The sequence below is a fragment of the Scyliorhinus torazame genome, chromosome 10 (genome assembly GCF_047496885.1).
Source record: "Scyliorhinus torazame isolate Kashiwa2021f chromosome 10, sScyTor2.1, whole genome shotgun sequence".
Classification (NCBI taxonomy): Eukaryota; Metazoa; Chordata; class Chondrichthyes; order Carcharhiniformes; family Scyliorhinidae; genus Scyliorhinus; species Scyliorhinus torazame.
The window spans coordinates 93,439,414-93,459,402 of record NC_092716.1 but is presented as its reverse complement, the minus strand read 5'-3'; the positions used below and the strand labels follow the sequence as shown (position 1 = coordinate 93,459,402).

General features: G+C 43.1%; 1 protein-coding gene across 1 annotated transcript in view; it reads left to right on the top strand.

The window, feature by feature from the left end:
* Positions 1-19,778, top strand: part of fa2h (fatty acid 2-hydroxylase) — a 104,720-nt gene extending 84,942 nt beyond the window's left edge. Inside the window, exons 3-7 of the mRNA XM_072518442.1 lie at positions 6,114-6,256; positions 10,469-10,572; positions 11,211-11,383; positions 15,504-15,756; positions 16,980-19,778. Of these exons, the coding sequence (XP_072374543.1) occupies positions 6,114-6,256; positions 10,469-10,572; positions 11,211-11,383; positions 15,504-15,756; positions 16,980-17,059 (753 nt within the window). The 3' untranslated portion in view covers positions 17,060-19,778. The remainder of the gene's footprint in view (positions 1-6,113; positions 6,257-10,468; positions 10,573-11,210; positions 11,384-15,503; positions 15,757-16,979) is intronic.
* Positions 19,779-19,989: the final 211 nt, after the last annotated feature.

Sequence of the window (19,989 nt, the reverse complement as noted above, 5' to 3'; positions counted from 1 at the left end):
GATATTACATGTGTGTTTCTTCTCCTTTTCACATTTTCTCCCAAATTTACACCCAACAATAAACAATAATCGGTAACGAATGTAATGTCAATCCCCATATCAATAATAACGATCCCATCCTCCAACCCAACCCCAGACATTAGCCGCATGTTAACATAAACAAATGACAAAAAGGAATCCGGAATTCCCCATAGCCACCATTAACACATTCAGCCCCTCGCCCCCTAGTGTTGGATGTGATCCAATTCTCGAAAGTGCATAACGCCCATGAATTGTAGACCCCCCCCCCCCCACCCCAACGTTCCCCTCAGTTCAAATTTGACCTTTTCAAGCATTAAGAATTTCAGCAGGTCCCCCCCGCCATGCCAGGGCACAGGTGGAGAGGTTGATTTCCACCCTAACAGGATCCGCCTTCGGGTGATCAACAAGGTGAAGGCTACAACATCTGCCTCCGCACCCATCTCCAACCCCGGCTGGTCCGACACCACGAATATGGCCCCCTGAGGGCCTAGGTCCAGTTTCACATGCACCACTTTAGAGATTATCTTAATAATCTTCCTTCCAGTAATCCTCCAGCTTTGGACAGGACCAAAACATACGAGCGTGCTTTGCGGGGGCCCCCCTCCCGCAAAGTTCACACATATCTTCTACCCCCTCAAAGAGCCGGCTCATCCTTGCCCTTGTAAGGTGCACTCGACACATCACCTTCAGCTGCATCAGCCCCAACCTCGCACACGAGGTGGAGGCGTTCACCCTCTGGCAGCACCTCACCACCGAACCCCTCCTCCATACCGTCTTCCAACTCTCTTGCCTTGATCCCTTCTAGCGGTGCCTTCTCCACCTCCAAAATAGCCGATACTATCCTCTTCTCCAGTCCCCCTTTCGTCAGCACCTCCTCCAGCAATGTGGAAGCCGGCTCTATTGGAAAGCTTTGTATCTCCTTTCTGGCAAAGTCTCTAACCTGCATGTATCTAAATATTTCCCCCTGCTCCAGCCCATATGTCGCTCCCAGCTTCTTCAATCCCGCAAAACGACCCCAAGAAACAAATCTTTTAGTGTCCTAATTCCTTCTCCCATCTCCGAAATTTCATCCCACTTCCCTGGCTAAAATCTGTGGTTCCCACGAATCGGCATTTCCCTTGACCCTGCCCCCAACCCGAAGTACTGTTGAAACTGCCTCCAAATTCTCAATGAAGCTATTACTACCGGACTCCCTGAGTATCTCCCCGGGGACGTCGGGAGTGGCACTGTCGCTAGCGCCTTCAATCCCGACCCCCTACCCAAACTCTCCTCCATCCTGACCCATTCGGAGTCAACCCCTCTGACCCAGCTCCACAACTTCTCCACATTCGCCGCCCAGTAATAATACATCAGATTCGGAAGACCCAAACCCCCTGCCTCCCTTCCCCTCTGTAGCAGCACCTTTTTAATTCTGGCCACCTTCCCTCTCATATGAACGAGGTAATCATCCCTTCAATCTCTCTAAAAAATGCCTTTGGCAGGAAAATCGGCAGGCATTGAAAAATAAACAGGAATCGCGGCAGCACATTCATTTCAACTGCCTGCACCCGACCCACCAGTGACAGAGGGAGATCATCCCACCTTGCCAGATCAGCTTTCACCCTCCCCACCAAACTAGAAATGTTGTATCTACGGAGCCCCCCCCAATCTCGAGGAACCTCCACTCCCAGGTATCTGAAGTGAGTCCCTGCCTTACGGAATGGCCCCCCCCCCTCTGCCCCCACACTAGCCAAGACGCCACAAAATATTCACTCTTGTCTAGATTTAATTTGTACCCTGAGAAAGATCCAAAGCAGCTCCAGTATTCCCCCTATTGACACACTCGATTCCGACATGTATAATAACAAGTCATCAGCATAAAAGGATACCCACCCAATGCTCTATCCTCCCCCGCACTATCCCTTTCAATACCCCCAAACTTCTTAACGCGATGTACAATGGCACAATCACGAGTGCAAACAACAGGGGGGACATAGGACATCCCTGCCTAGTCCCACGGTGGAGAGGAAAGTATTCTGAGCTGATGTTGTTTGTGTGGACACTGGCCCTCGGCTCCTTTATATAATAGCTTTACCCAGTCCACAAATCTGGGTCCAATTCCAAACCGCTCTAGAACTGCCATCAAGTACCCCCATTCTACCCGGTCAAACGCTTTCTCAGCGTCCAATGCCACAACCACCTCTATTTCCTTCCACTCCGCCGATACCATAACCACGTTCAATACCCTCCTAATGTTCGAAAAGAGCTGCTCCCTCTCACAAACCCCATCTGATCTTCACCTATCACCTTCGGGAAGCATTCCTCTAGCCTACCCACCAGTACGTTCGCCAATATCTTTGTGTCCACGTTGAAAGGTGATGTGGGCCTATATGACCCACACTCCGTCGGATCCTTATCTTTTTTAAGTAACAGGGAAATCGACATGCCCCAAAGTTTGTGGTAACAATCCCTTTCCTATCGCCTCCTCAAACATCCCCACCATCAGCGGTACCAGCTTATCTTTGAATTTTTAATAATATTCTACCGAAAACCCATCCGGCCCTGCCATCTTCCCCGACTGCATCCTCCCAATCGCACCTTTTACCTCCTGCTCCACTATCGTCCCCTCGAATGCTGCCCTCCCCTCACCTCGGGTACTCCAGCCCATCTAGAAATTCCTGCATCTCCCGGCCTCCCCAGGTGGCTCTGACCTGTACAACCTCTCAGAATTTCTTAAAGACCGTGTTAATCTGATCTGGAGCTACCACCAACTTCCCTGCCTTGTCCCGCACCTGGACAATTTCCCTTGCCGCAGCCTCCCTACAGAGCTGACCCGGCAGCATACCATTTCTCCATGCTCGTAAGCTGCCCCCCTTGCTACATGTGTGTTTTTAACCAAATAAGAGGGGAGAGTTGGCTGGTTTTAAAATGCTACATACTAACATTTTTGTTAGTCTTTCACAAACCTTGCTTTTTTTTTCTGATGTAAAAGTAAAATATCTCTGAAGTAGGCATTGCACTACTGCTGTACTTGGGGTTTAGTAATTACAATTTACACCTGCATGTCAGTCTCTTTCTCAGTGCCCCTGTTTCTTTCTCCTGAAAGAGGCAAAACCATCCCGCTTCTCTGTCTCCGCCAAGGTGGGTTTTGTTGAAGTGTTGGAATGTGTGCCGTGGGATAACTTGCCATTCAATTTGTCCACTCTGGGGAAAATCTCATCCTTTCCCCTGAAGGCAGGGCTATGGTCTTAGTGTTGCACTCTGGAATGTTAACACTCGCCGGATTAGTTAGCGTGACAGTGCACTAACTGCATTTTCCATGATTGTCTTCATTACTCTATTCTGGACAGGCAAACCTGTATTGTGAGCTGCCAATTGTTACTTGTCGAACTTTTTAATCAGCTAATGGTAACTCTGGATTTCAATTGTTGTGCCATGCTGAGTGATTCTGCCCTTGTGGCCTGAAACTCCTGTGACCTCCTTGTGATGTGCTGAGTTCATTGAGAGAAGCAACATTGAGAAACAGGTTAAGCACACTGGGCTAAATCGCTGGCTTTGAAAGCAGACCAAGGCAGGCCAGCAGCACGGTTCAATTCCCGTAACAGCCTCCCCGAACAGGCGCTGGAATGTGGCGACTAGGGTCTTTTCACAGTAACTTCATTTGAAGCCTACTTGTGACAATAAGCGGTTTTCATTTTCATTTCATTTTCAACTGACAGGAATCGGTATGGTTTGTGGTGCACTGAATAACTTGTTGAATTAAGCAGAATGTCTGCAGAATGAGAACAGTAGTGTTCATTTTCACACCCACATTTACAGGGAAACCCTAGAGTTCGGCACTTCTTTAAAAAGAAATTTAGAGTACCCAATTATATTTTTTCCCTAATTAAGGGGCAATTTAGCATGGTCAATCCAACTATCCTGTACATCTTTTTGGGTTGTGGGGGTGAGACTCATACAGACACGGAGAAGGCGCAAACTTCACACGGACAGTGACCTGGGGCTGGGATTGAACCCGTGTCCTCGGTGGTGTGAGGCAGCAGTGCTAACCACTGTGCCACCGTGCCGCCCTTGAGTTGAACATTTAGTAGCAATCTACGGAAAGGCAAGGCAGCTTTAGCACTCCGGTATATCTTAGGTTTTTAGGAAGCTCAAAATCCTTCCTTTCGACATCTAATTAATACATTTTTATTAATATATCCTTTTTGCACTCCATTACATTAAGTTCAACAACTGCGAACTCTCTCCTCCACCTTTACCTGTTTTTATTTTTCAGTTTATTTTCATTTTTTCCATTTTTCCTTTCTGTTTTCCATCTTTTCCCCTTGCTGCCATCTCCTCCACCGCAATAGGGCCATTTATTCCCTGTCCCAGATTGTTCTCTTGACATGCTGCTTGCCTTTTTTCTGTCATTAACACAAACTTTTTTTTCTAATGTGCCACTACCGTTCTTAGCCTTGATCGCCACCATTCACATTCCTTTTGTCTTTTTGTCAACAAATCCCTTGTCAATTTCTCCCTGGCCTCCACCTATCACTGACCCTCTATCAGACCCCCCCCCCCCCCCACACACACACACGCACGCAAACACACACACACACACAACAGTAGAGGCGTGAATGAACGGCCTCATTGGGCCTGACTCAGTGACGCGACAAGGCCGTTAAATCTCTCGAGAGGCTTCTTGCGAGATTTGCAATGCACTGAATGCCTTGCAAGATCTAACGGGACCTCGCAAGATGTCACAATTAACATATTTAAGTGAGCAGTTAGGCCCAGGAACGAACGCCCGTACCCGAAAGACCACACCATGGCGCTGTTTAGAACTGGTCCACAAACGTGGTCCAGACCTAACCGGACCTGGGGGGGGGGTCAGGCTGTGGGCAGGGTGATACACTGGCACACTCACTGCTGCCTGGGCACTGCCACCTGAGCAACTTGGCAGGGGCCCTGCCGGGGTGCCTGGATGGTACTGGCAGGAGGACTGCCCCAGGGTACCAGGCTGGCAGTGCCCAGGTTGCTCATGCCAGGGATTAGGGATTAGGATTATAAGGGTGCTGTGCCCTTATAAGGTGGCATGATGGGGGCTCTCAGACCCTCTAACAGATAGGTTGGGGCATTGGGGGGCCCCCAACGCCATGGTGGGGATTCCAAGGGAGGGGTCAAGCGATCGGGGTGACAGGGCATTTAAAAATGGCACCCTAATTTCTTCCTGCGTTGACGAGCTGAGCTTGTCCGTGCAGAAAGTGAGGTGCCTGCATCCTCGGTGGGCGTTCCTCACCAAGGCCAAAATAAATTAACACCCTGTTTGGTAGTGAGGTTGTTGTCGATGCTGCAGGCACCGAGAAACACTCTGCTAAACGTGCCCAAAATCGCATCCTGTTTCTAATTCCCTATAGCTCTGATAAAGATTCATTCAGACTCTTAACATTAAGAACGTAAGAACATAAGAACTAGGAGCAGGAGTAGGCCATCTGGCCCCTCGAGCCTGCTCCGCCATTCAATGAGATCATGGCTGATCTTTTGTGGACTCAGCTCCACTTTCCGGCCCGAACACCATAACCCTTAATCCCTTTATTCTTCAAAAAACTATTAGCTCAGTTCTCGCTTCACATATGCTGTCAGACCTGCTGAGACTTTCCAGAATTTATTGCATTACATGTGTATGAGATTCATGTAAAATGCACGAACTCAGACATGGAACAAATATTCAAGACATTGAACAAACACTCAGAACCTATCAAATCCAGTGAGCTCCATATTGGGTCTGAGTTTCTTAAGGACTCTAGAGTCCCCTCTACTTACCGTGGGGGTGGGGGTGGAGGAGCATCGTTAATCACTGGGTTCACTTATTTTGATGATACACTTGAGACAAAAGTCACCAAAGGTCATCAGTTTCACTTTTGTCCTGGGACAATGAATCCAAGACACATGACAATCCCACAAACTTCCTCATCAAAAGTAGGAAACTGAAACGGGATTTTGTTGCAAAACCGGGTGGATTTTAAAATGGACTCTTAAATTGGCATTAAGGTTAATCCAGCTGCTAATTTTGAATTCGCAAGGCAAGCAAGGTGTTAATACAGTGCATCTCTCTGATTTTAATCCTCTAGGATTTAGTAGACTGGAAAAAACCCCTGCTTTGGCAAGTTGGGCATTTGCGTGAGACGTATGATGAATGGGTGCATCAACCGGTAGATCGGCCCATCCGCCTCTTCTATTCCGATCTTGTAGAGGCCTGCTCCAAAACCGCCTGGTAAGGAACTAAAGTAGCAGTGTACCTATATTTCATGAGATACAGTGTAATTTAACTGAAAAAGGGGTTTTGGACATCATTTTGGATTAAACCTTTTATTCCAGGAAACTGGATCAGCATAGAAAACTAGGGATTAAATGTTATATTTCCTGGGATTTGGGCATCATTGGTAAAGGACATTTGTTGCCCATCTCTAATTTCTCTTGAAGGTGGTGGTAAGCCACCTTCTCAAATAGCTGCAGTCCATACCATCTAGACACACCCACAATTCCAAAACTTTGACCCAGTGACTGTGATGGTACATTAAATATAGCTCCAAGTCATAATGGTGAGTGGCTTGGAGGGGAGCTCGCACTTGGTGGTGTTCCTAGGTTTCTGCTGCCCTTGTCTTTCTAGGTGGCAGAGGATGCGGTTTTGGAAGGTGCTGTCAAAGGAGGCTGAGCAAGTAGTTGCAGTGCATCTTGTATATGGGGCACACTGCTGCCACGGTGTGCTTGTGGTGGAGGGAGTGAATGTTGTGGTGGTGGGTGGAGCGCTGATCAAGGGGGCTGCTTTGTCTTGGATGGTGTTGAGCTTCTTGTGTTGTTGGATCTTCACTCATCCAGGCCAAGTGAGTATTCCATCACACTCCTGACATGTGCCCCCCCCATGGACATGGACTGCTTCAGAACTGACAATTGCACAGCATTCATACCATTTGTGACTCGTCAGCGAACATTCCCTGCTTCTGACCTTCTGGAAGAAAGGTCATTGAAGCAGCTGAAGAGGTTGGGCCTAAACATACCAAGATACCTTTTACTTGCAATCATCATTTTCTCATGTGATTCTGATTAAAGAATATTCCCTCTGTTTACACTAATTCCCCTATGTAAAATCAAACCAGATTATAGCACTTTGGGAAGCCATTCGGTCTGTAATGCATGTATGTGATCAATCCAAAAATGAGCTCCTCTGCCCTGACCTCTATGGATAGCCCTACATCACCCAACACATTAGACGTGTACCCAGTAGAGTGATCTTCCCAATAAGGATGAAGTTGGCTCTGCTGGAGCCATTGCTACTATTTTAGTTCTACAGAAACGGTTCTCAAATGGGAAATAGTTGCAACATAAGTCATTGATTATTGACCGCCCTGATTTATGATGTACTCTCAAACCACACCAAGTAGCCCACTATTTTCTCATGATCAGCCATCAGTGCAAGCAGTGGAGACACCTCTTGCTCATGCCTCTGATGTAAATACTAAGAAATGAAGTTGGAGAGCAGCACGGTGGCGCAGTGGTTAGCCCAGCTGCCTCACGACGCCGAAGTCCCAGGTTCGATCCCGGCTCTGGGTCACTGTCCATGTGCAGTTTGCACGTTCTCCCCATGTTTGCGTGGGTTTCGCCCCCACAACCCAAAGATGTGCAGGTAGGCCAGCATTTATTGCCCATCCTAGTTGCCCTTCAGAAGGTGGTGGTGAGTTGCCATGAACCTCTACAGTTCCTGAGGTGTAGGTACGCCCACTGTGCTCTTCGGATGGGAGTTTCAAGATTAAAAACCGAAAATACTGGACAATTTCAGCAGGTCTGACAGCATTTGTGGAGAGAAAAGAGAGCTAACGTTTCGAGTCTAGATAACACTTTGTCAAAGCCTAGTGACAGTGAAGGAACAGTGATATATTTCCAAGTCATAGTGGTGTGTGACTTGGAGGTGAACCTCCAGATGGTGAGGTTCTCAGGAATCTGCCGCCGTGGGTTTGGAAGATGCTGTCTCAGGAACCTTGGCGAGTTACTGCAGTGCATCTTGTAGATGGCACACACGGCTGCCACTGTTCATCGATGGTGGAGGGTTTAAATGTTTGTGGAAGGGGGAGCAATCAAGCGGGCTGCTTTGGCCTGGATGGTGTCGAGCTTCTTGAGTGTTGTTGTTGCTGCACTCATCCAGGCGAGTGGAGAGTATTCCATTAACTCCTGACTTGTGACTTGTAGATGGTGGACAGGCTTTGGGGGATCATGGGGCGAGTTACTCGCCACAGGATTCCTAGCTTTTGACCTGCCCTGGTAGCCATGGTATTAATATAGCTAGGCCAGTTCAGTTTCCCAGGATGTTGATTGTGGAGGATTCAGCGATGGTAATGCCATTGAATGTCAAGGGGTGGTGGTTAGATCCTCTCTAGGAGATAGTGATTGCCTGGTACTTGTGTGGCACGAATGTAACTTGCCACTTGTTAGCCCAAGCCTGAATATTGTCCAGGCCTTGCTGCATTTGGACATGGACTGTTTCATTGTCTGAGGAGTTGCGAATGATGCTGAACATTGTGCAGTCATCTGCAAACATCCCACTTCTGACCTTATGATGGAAGGGGGGGTCATTGATGGAAAGCTGAAGATGGTTGAGCCTAGGACACTACCCTGAGGAACTCCTGCAGTGATGTCCTGGAGCTGAGATGATTGACCGCTAACTACCACAACCATCTTCCTTTGTGCCAGGTATGACTCCAACCAGCAGAGAGTTTTCCCCCTGATTCCCATCAACTCCAGTTTAGCTAGGGATCCTTGATGCCATACTCAGTCAAATGTTGCCTTGATGTCAAGGGCAGTCACTCTCCCCTTACCTCTGGTATTCAGCACTTTTGTTCATGTTTGAACCAAGGCTGTAATGAGATCAGGAGCAGTGACCCTGGCGGAACCCAAACTGAGTGTCTGTGAGCAGGTTATTGCTGAGTAAGTGCTACCTGATAGCACTGTTGATGACTCATTCCAGCACTTCGCTACTGATTGTGTAGATTGGTAGGGTGGTAATTGGCTGCACTGGATTTGTCCTGTTTCTTGTATACAAGACACACCTGGGCAATTTTCCACATTGCTGGGTAGATGCCAGTGTTGTAGCTGTACTGGAACATCTAGGCTAGGGGTGTGGCAAGTTCTGGAGTTTAGAGTAATTTGTGATGTTAAGCATGATGGCCCTAGTCTAGCAGCCTGAATTTAGAAAGTACAGATGTGTTTTCTAAATGATTACCAGCCTTTGAAAGTAATGTGTGATGAAAGTAACGTGTGACAAAAGTGAAACCATTCTTATCTAAAATTTGGCAAGTTATTGGCCTCTTCAATTATATTGCGCAAAAGGTTCAAAAACTCCATTCAATCGATTACATACTAACTAACTTGATACAATTTAGATTTCAGTTTTTGTTTATGCCTGATATGGTGGGGGTCAGGAATACCATTCAATTGAAATACAATTGGAAAGATACGCAGCAGACAAAATTCAACATCAGAAAGGAACCAGACTAAGGTGGGAAGAGTATTGTACTGTATAGAATCCTGTTTTGAAGAAAGTTAACGGGACTATTTCAGAAAACTGCCAACATTAATAAATCAATGGCATCTCAATCAACGTGAGAGCAGAGATCTGCATATGATCTGGTATCTGTCATTCATCACAACAGTTGACATGATGCTTACCTTTGTTGCCTTTTTATCAGAGTTATCTGGCTGCATTAGTGAGAGACTGGACACAATCAAATGAAGCTGTATCGTTTCTGCATGAGACATTGGCCACGTATCTGGAGCTGTGTCTGCTATTCTGGCTGTGTGATGAGCAGAATAAAACTTATTGCCTTGGGGGCAACTGGGATCAGCAGCAACCATAATTCTGGTTCTCCAGCATGTAAAAGCTGTGATGGAAGACTATGGGTTTGATTCCTTAAGAGATTTCAAATCGGGAATTGACCAGTATTGATCACTTTATAATTAATTCCAATACAAAGGTTGGCATTCCACGTCACAGAAATTCCACTAACCTGATTGTATTTGCCTGATGAATCAGGAAAAGTTGCATTACTTGTTAAGACTTTGTGGGGATTGAACAATATTCAAAGCTTTTGAGCTTGCCTGTTGCAACGTGGAGCTTGTTGATAAGAATACATGTGTACATTCCAATGTCCCTGCATTACATTCCAGCCTCTAACTCATGAGGGCCTTCATACATTATTAATGAAACCAGCACCTGACCAAGGAAGCGACTTTTGACCGGAATGCAGTAAAGGTACCATGTCCTTGGATATTATGCATGCCTTTGTGTGAAGGTTGGAATCCACCCAATAAAATGAGGGACGTGTGCCATGGGTAATCTAGAATGCTCCCCACGCAATAGCATCTGTACTTCAATGTTCATCTAATTGCTTTCTACAGATTGTTTTCATTCTGTGCTCTCTCTGTCTCTCTACAGGTATATGGTACCTTTGGTTTGGACTCCTGTTGTGATTTTCTTTAGTTGGTACAGCTACACTGAGCTGGCCCAAGGCAACACTCGACTTTCGACATCCTTTACAGGTATTCCTGCAGTTTTGAAATAGCAAGTATCCAAAATTGTGTAACTGAGTTTGCTTAATGATGCTTGGTCAACTATTGATATCTTCTCACTGTGCCCCTTCTGAAGTCGCATAGATTCTAAAATAATATATCTGGCAGGCTGTGGGCATTTGCAAATCTCTTCTGTGGGAAGGTAGCAATGCATGGTTTAGAAGCTCAAGAGATTTGTGCTGAAGAATGATGGACAGCACGTTCTCACGAGGCAGGCATTGAATGATTCCTCAGCAAGGGGGGGGGTGGGGAAGAGAAGGTCTGAAATGTGAATGGATTGACACACGCCTATTTGTGTATTTTATCCAATTACCAAACAGTGTTGGCAACAGCCTGACCAGAATCATGTCCAAGAATTGGCATTGGAGGGGAGCGGGAAGGAAAAGGGCTAAGTAAAAATGTTTTCATGTACTTTTTCATTACTGGCTTAAGAATATAAGGAAGCAGAGCAGGAACTTGGAGCATTCCAAAACTTTAATAGAACGTCATTTATAGAGTAATTTAGTCTTGCTTAATGTGAGTGATCCTGAATATGGAAAGATACAACAGTGACTGAAACCTGTGGGATGAGGAACAATGATTCATTAACAGTTTCTCTCTTTCTGTAGATTATTCCGTTCCCGTCCACAAGTACTGCTTCCCCTTTTTATTCGTGCTTGGAATGTTTCTTTGGTCCCTGGTTGAGTATCTGATCCATCGATATCTTTTCCATATGAGACCGCCTGCCAGCAATTACTACCTCATCACTCTTCACTTCATGCTTCATGGGCAACACCACAAGGTGATTGGATAGACTCTGACGTGATCTGACGTTCTCAGTAGGGCTGCTACTTTGATTTCCATAATGAAATTCCTATTCAAATACTTTAAATCCAGTCGTTTTTGAATTTTCAGTTTGACATTGCATCTTAAATTTTTGCCTTGGCAAAAGCACAAGTGCGTTTACAAGTCTCATCTCTTTTGTTGTTGAAACAATTAATGACATCTGTCAGATTGCTGTAATGAGGTATTTTTACAGGGCACTACATTCACCTCTTTTTTTCATAACCCGTGCAGTTTTTTCCCCCGTAATTAATTAGCTACAATCCCTAACTAGAGTTTTTGCCTTTCAGATCACTCGGTGACGGACATGATGAGTCCATCGCTGCAGTTTCTATGCTATTTTATTCTGTCACTGACATCCACTTAAACTGGTTGTCAAAATTCCAGAACTTGAGAGGAAGCAGCAATTCTGCCACATTGACATTGTGACAATTCAGAGGCAGATGCATGTTTCACATCGCTAGCAACATCCCAATTTTTCTATTGTAAATGGTGTCAAATTAAATTGTAGTTTCTTCCCTTTATTCAATATGTTTTATATGGAGCCATAAATTAAGCAATTTTCAAAATATTTTCCCATAAGTGGAGGTTCACAAAATAGCCAATATGCTTCTGCCCTTCCTGCTCTAAACTGTGTCTACACGCCTTTAAAGTATTCTGTGTAGAGTCACTTGAATAGGTTTGCCAAACCTGAAGAAATATGAATGCATTTCAAGAGTGCAGCACTACTTATAAGTTTAATTGTAGCCCTGTGATGTAGTACATTTTGTGCAGCAGCAAGGTTAATTGTAGTATTGTGCACTTTTTAAACTTGTGGTGCAAAGATTTTTTTGGCATGTGCACTGAAATTCTGTCTAATGGCTGACACGTAACTGATTATAAAAGAATGTTAAGCAACTAATGGCAAACATCGATTCCCTTAAGAAATGTCTTTGCATTGCCATTTTGGTTTCTACCATTGTATTTGGGCTTTCATTTTGAACAACATCCTCCAAATGCTATTCTCCTGCCGAAGTAGTCCCGAACACTGGACGTGCAGGGATATTGACTTCTCAATTTATAGAAGTCCTGTGAAAGTTGTTAAAAGCTTAATATAGTAGTTTAATGGTTCTCTTCTGAACCTTGTCTGCCTAATTCAGTGCTGCCGCAGAGAGTCTTATTCCACTCCATACCCACTGTTGGCCTTGATATCAGTGTTAAATGGCATCTCCTGCATCCAGGATTTCAATGATCAAGCTATTTGGGATGGTAATCATGATCAAAACTGGCATCTGTATTTTTTTAGTTCGTCATTCTCCTGTTGTCATTACTCTCACACATCCTTTGAAGACTGTCACATCATTGTGACTAGAGAACAATGACCAAGAACTGGTTCACAATTCTGAAGCCCTGAGAGTCCGGGTGACCTCACTCTGGGATGTGTTCTGCAATCTAGTTCTTTCTCTAAGTGTTGGGTCCATATTTTAAGAAGGAATTCTTCCTTCCCAAGTCTTTTGGCATTCTCATGTCTAAGAATAATTTTAAACTTTTGATGATTGTATACAACTTGTGATTTCAGACCTGATGGTCGCTTGAATTGTCAATCAAAATCCATGGATACAAAAACTTTCTTTAATTGTGAGAAACCCTAAACATCTGAAATAAAGAGAGAGAGTGCTATAAAAACTCAGCGGGATTGGCAGAATCTGTGGAGAGCGAAACAGTGTTTAGAATCTAGTGTCTCCAATAGGGATTTAAGGCACTTTGTCATACTTTATGTCCCATAATCAGTTCCAGCACCATCGCTTGTGGTGCATCATCACTCCACTCTCTCCCCAGTGTTATGATTCTGAAGCCCATTGAAAATTGCATTCATTGTGCTTGAGTTTAGTTTCAGATCATCAAGTTAGTGAGCTTCTAACGTCTTGGATAGCACTATCATTGGGGGGGTTTGCTATTGGGTATGTGAAATTATTGTATAAAATATTTTTGATGAGACATGAAGCCACCATATTTGAGATTCCACAGCAATTTAGTGCTTCGACTTAATGCTCATTAATGGAATAAAGACCCACATAAAACATCCACTTCATTTGATAAACGTTTAGGTGAACATATGGACAAACTGTTGCTACATGTACACCAGAATAAACATCTTGGTTATGAGATAGTTTCACAAGACTATGCAAGTTCATTCCTCTCAAATAGATTCCTATATGCTCTGTTGTAATAGCTGCCTTGTGACACTGAATTCTTGAGGTTAGCAGTCCGGGTTAACCTGCAATTTCCCTATGCAATCAAGTATTGATCATATTTTGATGTGCCAAAGCTGTGTGGCGGATCTTTTTTAATTCGTAGATCTTCCTCATTCTACCTGCACTTGTTTTAAGAATGCTATCACGCTTATTCCTTTGTTGTTTAACCAGAACTTGCACTGTAGATCACAGACTGTGGGCAGGGTATCTGCAGTGTGGGACTGGTGAAAATCACCAGGTTCTCTTGATCTGTATGAGATATTAAAACAGGCTTTTGGTCAGAGATTCCTCCATCCAAAACTAAGTGAACCCAATACTTAACTCAATGAAAGGGAAATTATTTTCTGTTCTAAACACTACGGCATAAAACCGTGAGAGAATTTCAAAGAAAGTGTTGCTACTATTTACATATTTTTAAAAATTCATTGGAAGTTGGAAACCGAAATCACTAAGTTAGCGGTCCACTCTTTTAAAGTTCCACCAGGCTCTGTTACCAGTGTATACAATATATCACAGAAAGCATTTGTGCAGATGGGACACTGATCCTGCCACGCCCAGGCCGAGACATTGCAGATGGTTGAGCAGAGATTTTTTTTTCAAAAGAGTATCTTTGTGCAAAGGGTTTTCCATCGAGCTTTTCTCTTTAATGCACGGAAGCTTTAATTTACTTATCTGACCAAAGATTTCCATCATCCTCAACTGTCGTTTAGATCAGTGTTCTTCAAACTTTTTTCCCGGGGACCCATTTTTACCAACCAGCCAACCTTCGGGACCCGACCCGGCCGACCTTCACGGTCCACGCCGGCCGACCTGCGCGACACACCATTTTCTCTTACCTTGTTTGCTGCTGACATAAATGGAGGCAATGGTTTTGGGTCCCTTTGGCCCTCGTACACGCTCCTCCAATGGAACCTGTTGGATGAAGGTGAAGCCTTCCGGTGTCGGAAGGTATGGAGTCTGTTCAAAGTCCTGCATTTTTTTTCTGGTAAAATTTCATCAAATAAATTCTCCCCCCCCCCCCCCCCTTCGGAACTTGTTTTTTTAAAAAAATGAATAAAATAAATGAACAAAATAAAAATTAAATGGATAAAATAAATGAATAAAACCTCCCCAAACTTGTAAAACTAAAAGGTGCGACCGTTTATTAAAAAAAAAGCGGCCGCACTGCGCATGAGTGCCCGATCATCGGCGCGCATGTGCATAGTTTTGCGCATGCACGGCGATGATCTGGCACGCATGCGCAGTGCGGCCACACTTTTTTTACATGTTTGCGGCCATTTTGAAGGCCGCTTGCAGTTGGCGTTTTTAACAGCCGGCTGCTGTGGCTGTTGCGCGCAGATTTGCGCGATTGAGAGCACCGCGACGGACATCTCCGCGACCCTCCCGACACCCGCTCGCGACTCACCGGGAGGGTCGTGCCCCTGAGTTTTACAATGCCTGATTTAGAGCATGACTGGATCAGCATCTTATGCACAAGTGATTTAAGAAGGAAAATAAATAATATATCAAATATTTTACTATTTTGCAAATGTCTTTCCCTTGTTTATACTTCACCCCCCCCCCCCCCCCCCCCCAAAACCCCAATTATACACAAAGTAAATCTTACAACTCAGGTTTTGAACTCTTGGAAGTCCTTCCTCCTGCCTTTTTTAAGATGTGAAACCTGTATGTTCTACTAGGTCTTGATGCTGAAAACTACCTGTGCAGTAGATCTGTTACTCTTAATATAGAAACAAACAAATTAATGCTGTAAGTTGAAGGTGAGGAGGTTGTGTTCGATGAAAATTGTGCACCTAAGCAACCTGTCATGTAAAGACTGAAATATATTCTCTCTCCTCTCTGCAGTCTCCATTTGATGGTTCACGTTTGGTCTTCCCGCCTGTTCCAGCATCATTCGTTGTAGTGTTATTTCTTGCTGCTTTCCACTTGTTTGCTCCAGGAGCAGTCGGCATGTCTATCTTTGTTGGAGGTCTATGTGGCTATGTTGTCTATGATATGATACATTATTATCTACATTATGGAACTCCAAAGAAGGGCAGCTACCTCTATGGACTTAAAGCATACCATGTTAAACATCATTTTGAACACCAAAGATTAGGTATATAGAACTGCTTTTTAACATGTTTGTAATTAATATTGGAAACAGCAGAATTAACGATTTATTGCACTTTATTCTCCTCTACCACTTGTGCCCAGCTAATCAAGTGTTTTTCTGTGTGAGGAAAACTCCAAGCTGAGTAGTTTATTCACCCTTAAAAATACAAAATTTATTTTAAACTGTGCATGTCTAGGTACTAGGCATTTTTAATAATAATCTTTATTGGTGTCACAAGTAGCTTACATTTTCATGCTGTACTTGAAGGACGGAAGAGGCAGTGGCTTATTCTGATGGTTCAAATAGATACTGAAGATGGCATCAGCGTATGTTGAGGAGCTGGGAGTTCCTCTTGGATGTTCTGGACAATATTGCCCCACCCAAAACCCCTCAAAGGTTGCTGTCAGTGTCAGTCAAGTATGCTGAAGTACTGTGGGAAATATGGTGTAATGCTAATATCTGGGGGGAAATGCTTTGGAACTGCTGTTGCTGGACTAAATTTAAAAGTAAGAGGGGCTCTGTCCAAATGTACGTAAAATATTCAAACTGTTAATCCTCCATTGGGTTACAAACCACTTAGTTCCTTCGTACAGAGTCCAATCTATCTGGAAATAGATCTGAACATGAAGCACTGAGTAGAATTATTCTCATCCTTTTAGGGTGAGGTGAATCTCTCCTTAGGAAGGGGAGATTCTGAGAGATTGCCCCCCTCCCCATGTTGTGCACTTACCTCTTTAATATTCCCTGGAGAGTGATGGTTTATCTGGGAAGCGTTTCCAAGATGCTGAGAATATACGCAGTGATTTGTTTTTCAAATCACCACCTACAAGTGGCCCCTCTGTGTGTCAACCTGGACATTGAATGGTTGTAAGTTATTTGAGTTAGGATTGGGGCAAAAGCAGGGAAGAGGTGTGCACCATGGCCAAACCTGGTCAGGTTGTGATTTTATAAAAGGCATGTGTACATTTTATTTTGGGGGGAGGGGGGAGTGGCCACATGAAACGTAATCTAGGGTAGGAATCCCAGCTTTTCGCTAGACTTAAAGTCCGTGGAAAGGGTAAAATAGATGAAGCTGAGTGTAGACCAGGGAATTAGCTTGGAACCTTACAGTCAGTAAGACTTTATGCCAGTCTTCATTGCGCCTAGTCATTAAGGTTTAATTTGGCATCTATCAAATGTAGTGCAACTTCTAACCTGTAGTCTTTCTTTTCCCCCCTCCCATTTAGGATTTGGAATTACGAGTCGGTTTTGGGACTACCCATTCCACACACTAATTCCAGAAGAAACATTCGAGAAGAGTCACTGATGACTATGATTGGTCTCCAAATCCACACTATTAATGCCTTGTCAATCAGCCAGCCACTTAAGAGAATCTCTACCCAGATACATTCCTACATATGGCCAGGCCCAAGTCTCATCTTCAGCTACATGTCAGATTCTTTCTACACTTGGAAAAGGCAAAAAAGCTTCACTGTTTTCTGAATTGTCAAAATATAATACCCCAATGTTTTCTAACAAAAGTGCCTGATCTCTGGGATCTGTTGTCTGTTGATCAATATTTATTAATTGTTAAATGTATATTTTTTTGGACCTTGATATCTATAAATCTTATCAAAGTGGTTATGTATTGTAGGAAGTATTAACACTAAAGTTTGGGTTTTTGAATTTTATGCAGTTCATGGTTAGTAAGTAAGAATATTTGGAAAAGGGAAATGAAGCTGCACAATTAAATTTATCATTTCAGGTTTTACTTGTTTTGTTAATTTTCCATGTTTGCAAATGTGAGGAACAATGATACTCTCATTCTGAAATTTTGACTCTTGTCTTTATATTTTACCACTTTAATTTATCAGACAAATATCTGTACTTTCCGCTCTCCAGTTAAAGCTTTGTCTGCACAAAAACCTTTTCCTTAATGTTAGGTGAATTTTGGGATTTTTAAAATATTGGTGTCATGCTATTCCTTGGTATCCAAATGTGCTGCAGCTCTGTAGATCCTTGGAATTTTGGGTTATAATGTGACATTGCTCTACAAACTTTCAGTCTTTTTTATTTTAATCATCAAATTCCTCCAGCATCTAGTGTACATCTGCCAATTGCTGTGCATTGAATTCTTATCTTTAAATGTCACACTTGTGTACCCCGTCATGCTTGTTGAGAAAGCAGCTGCTTTACATTCACCAGTATTTTAACAGAAATATGGGCTGTAAAGAAAACTTGCACCTTTCTCCAGCTTTTGAAGGGAATTAAATATAAATTTTCTTGTTAACAAAACCTTAAACAAAAATTGAAAGAAACTTTTTGGAAGAGTGGGTGTTGTGATTTTTGAATCTGCTTGTCCATGAGTTAAGGGGTTTGTGTTGCACTTTATAAGGTTGGTAGTTTTACCAGTCAATTTGCAGAACAGTACAGACCAATGTATGCAGTTGGAAGTTCCCAACCAGCAGAAGGAAATATGGAAAGCTTTTAGCAAATGGAAGTTGGAGGGGAAAGTGGAGGGTGTTGGAAGCATAATCGGTTTAGTATCTAGTCTGTTACTATTGTGCATGAAAAGAATTATACAGTTTTGGTGCGGGATGTTGTTGCACAGACCCCCAGCCCCAAGCTCAGGCTTTAATGAAACTTATTCCTCATATCATTAGAATCTTGTATGCTTTGGGCACTGACTATATTTTGAATGTAACCTTGGGCTGACTAGTTCCATTACTTTCTGGGACAGTATGCTGGCTTAACTATGCAGTTGAAGAAATTTCATTTTTACTGTTTTACTGCGAATATTGATGCATTTGTGAATGCTTAAGAGTCTATATGAGGTGAAATGTAAATAAAGGTCTGTATATTTTGAAAGTAGTTCTTTTGTTTTGGTCCAAATTCTCTTCCCAAGCAATATGTTTGTTTTAATTCCTTCTGACTAGCATTCTAATAATGTCACAGGTTTTTTGAACTGATTGCAAAATGATGTAACTGTTTTTGAGCCTTACCCAGCTTGTGAATAACCTTGGTCAGTCGCCACAATTGCTGGGATATGCCTGTCGATCAAAATGCAATAGGAGATTTTACATATATATATAATATAGGCCAAAGCTTTGAAATATATAAGGCATTGCTTTTATACTGCGCCTATACATCGATTCATTGTGTACATTTTTGTGCACTAGTGGTTTTTAGTTTAGAAACTTTAGGTTCTTGTGTTAATTCTTAGAACCATTGGTACATATAAATAATAAAAACTAAATGATCTCTTCAAACTCTAATCAGGCCCCTGGGTCTGGCAGTTACCTAATTTCCTTTGCAAAATAGGTGTCAGCTATGGTGGACCAGTGCCTGCTGTTAATTGCTTGCTGTAACATTAAGCTATAGTTTGATCACCATCACTGACTAAACTGGAATATGAAACACAACTTAATTGCTAGTTTTCTTGAAGGGAAAAACTAAACTAACGGATTAGTAAATCCAATTCATCTCTTCCTTTTCGGTAATGCTGTTTCTTATCTCCATTCTCGCCTTGGGAATAAAATTGTTCCTCACATGTAAAATGTCATGTAAAACAGAATCGAAAATGTAGAGGTGCAATTGGGCATTACTGAAATGTGTCCTAGACATTGTGGGTATGTGTGAGCATTTTTTTTACATGCAATTATGAACTCAGTAACTGAGGGATACGGTAAAATTGTCTCACTTGAATGCTATGCTATTGTTGGGGTTCTGTGAAACTACATTGAAATTGCAGAGTGGAATGTACCCCATGTACAGCATTGCCCCAGTAATTCCAAATGTAGAATCTTGTGTAATGTTAATGAATTTATATCTGCAGCATTGTATCAAATTGCTTTTTATGATTGACTTAAGTGTTAATAAATTTCTAGTTTATAAAATGGCCTAAATTGAGGCGACCAAGAGTTTTGTTGCAGATTGCGGACTTGTGACTATAAAACTAATTAATCTATCAAGCACGGAGTTGTCGGACTGCAATTCATTTACATTTAACTGGTTAATAAATTTGCCATTTGGAACAACATTAACAATTGGAGAACTTATTACCATCAGTTTTGAGATCTATTTGTTCCCGTACCAGCCTCCCCGAACAGGCGCCGGAATGTGGCGACTAGGGGCTTTTCACAGTAACTTCATTTGAAGCCTACTTGTGACAATAAGCTATTTTCATTCATTTCATTTCAACTTCCAGGTTGAAAGGCAAACTGTCCTCTTGGAGATTAATTTGTTCTGCTTTAATCT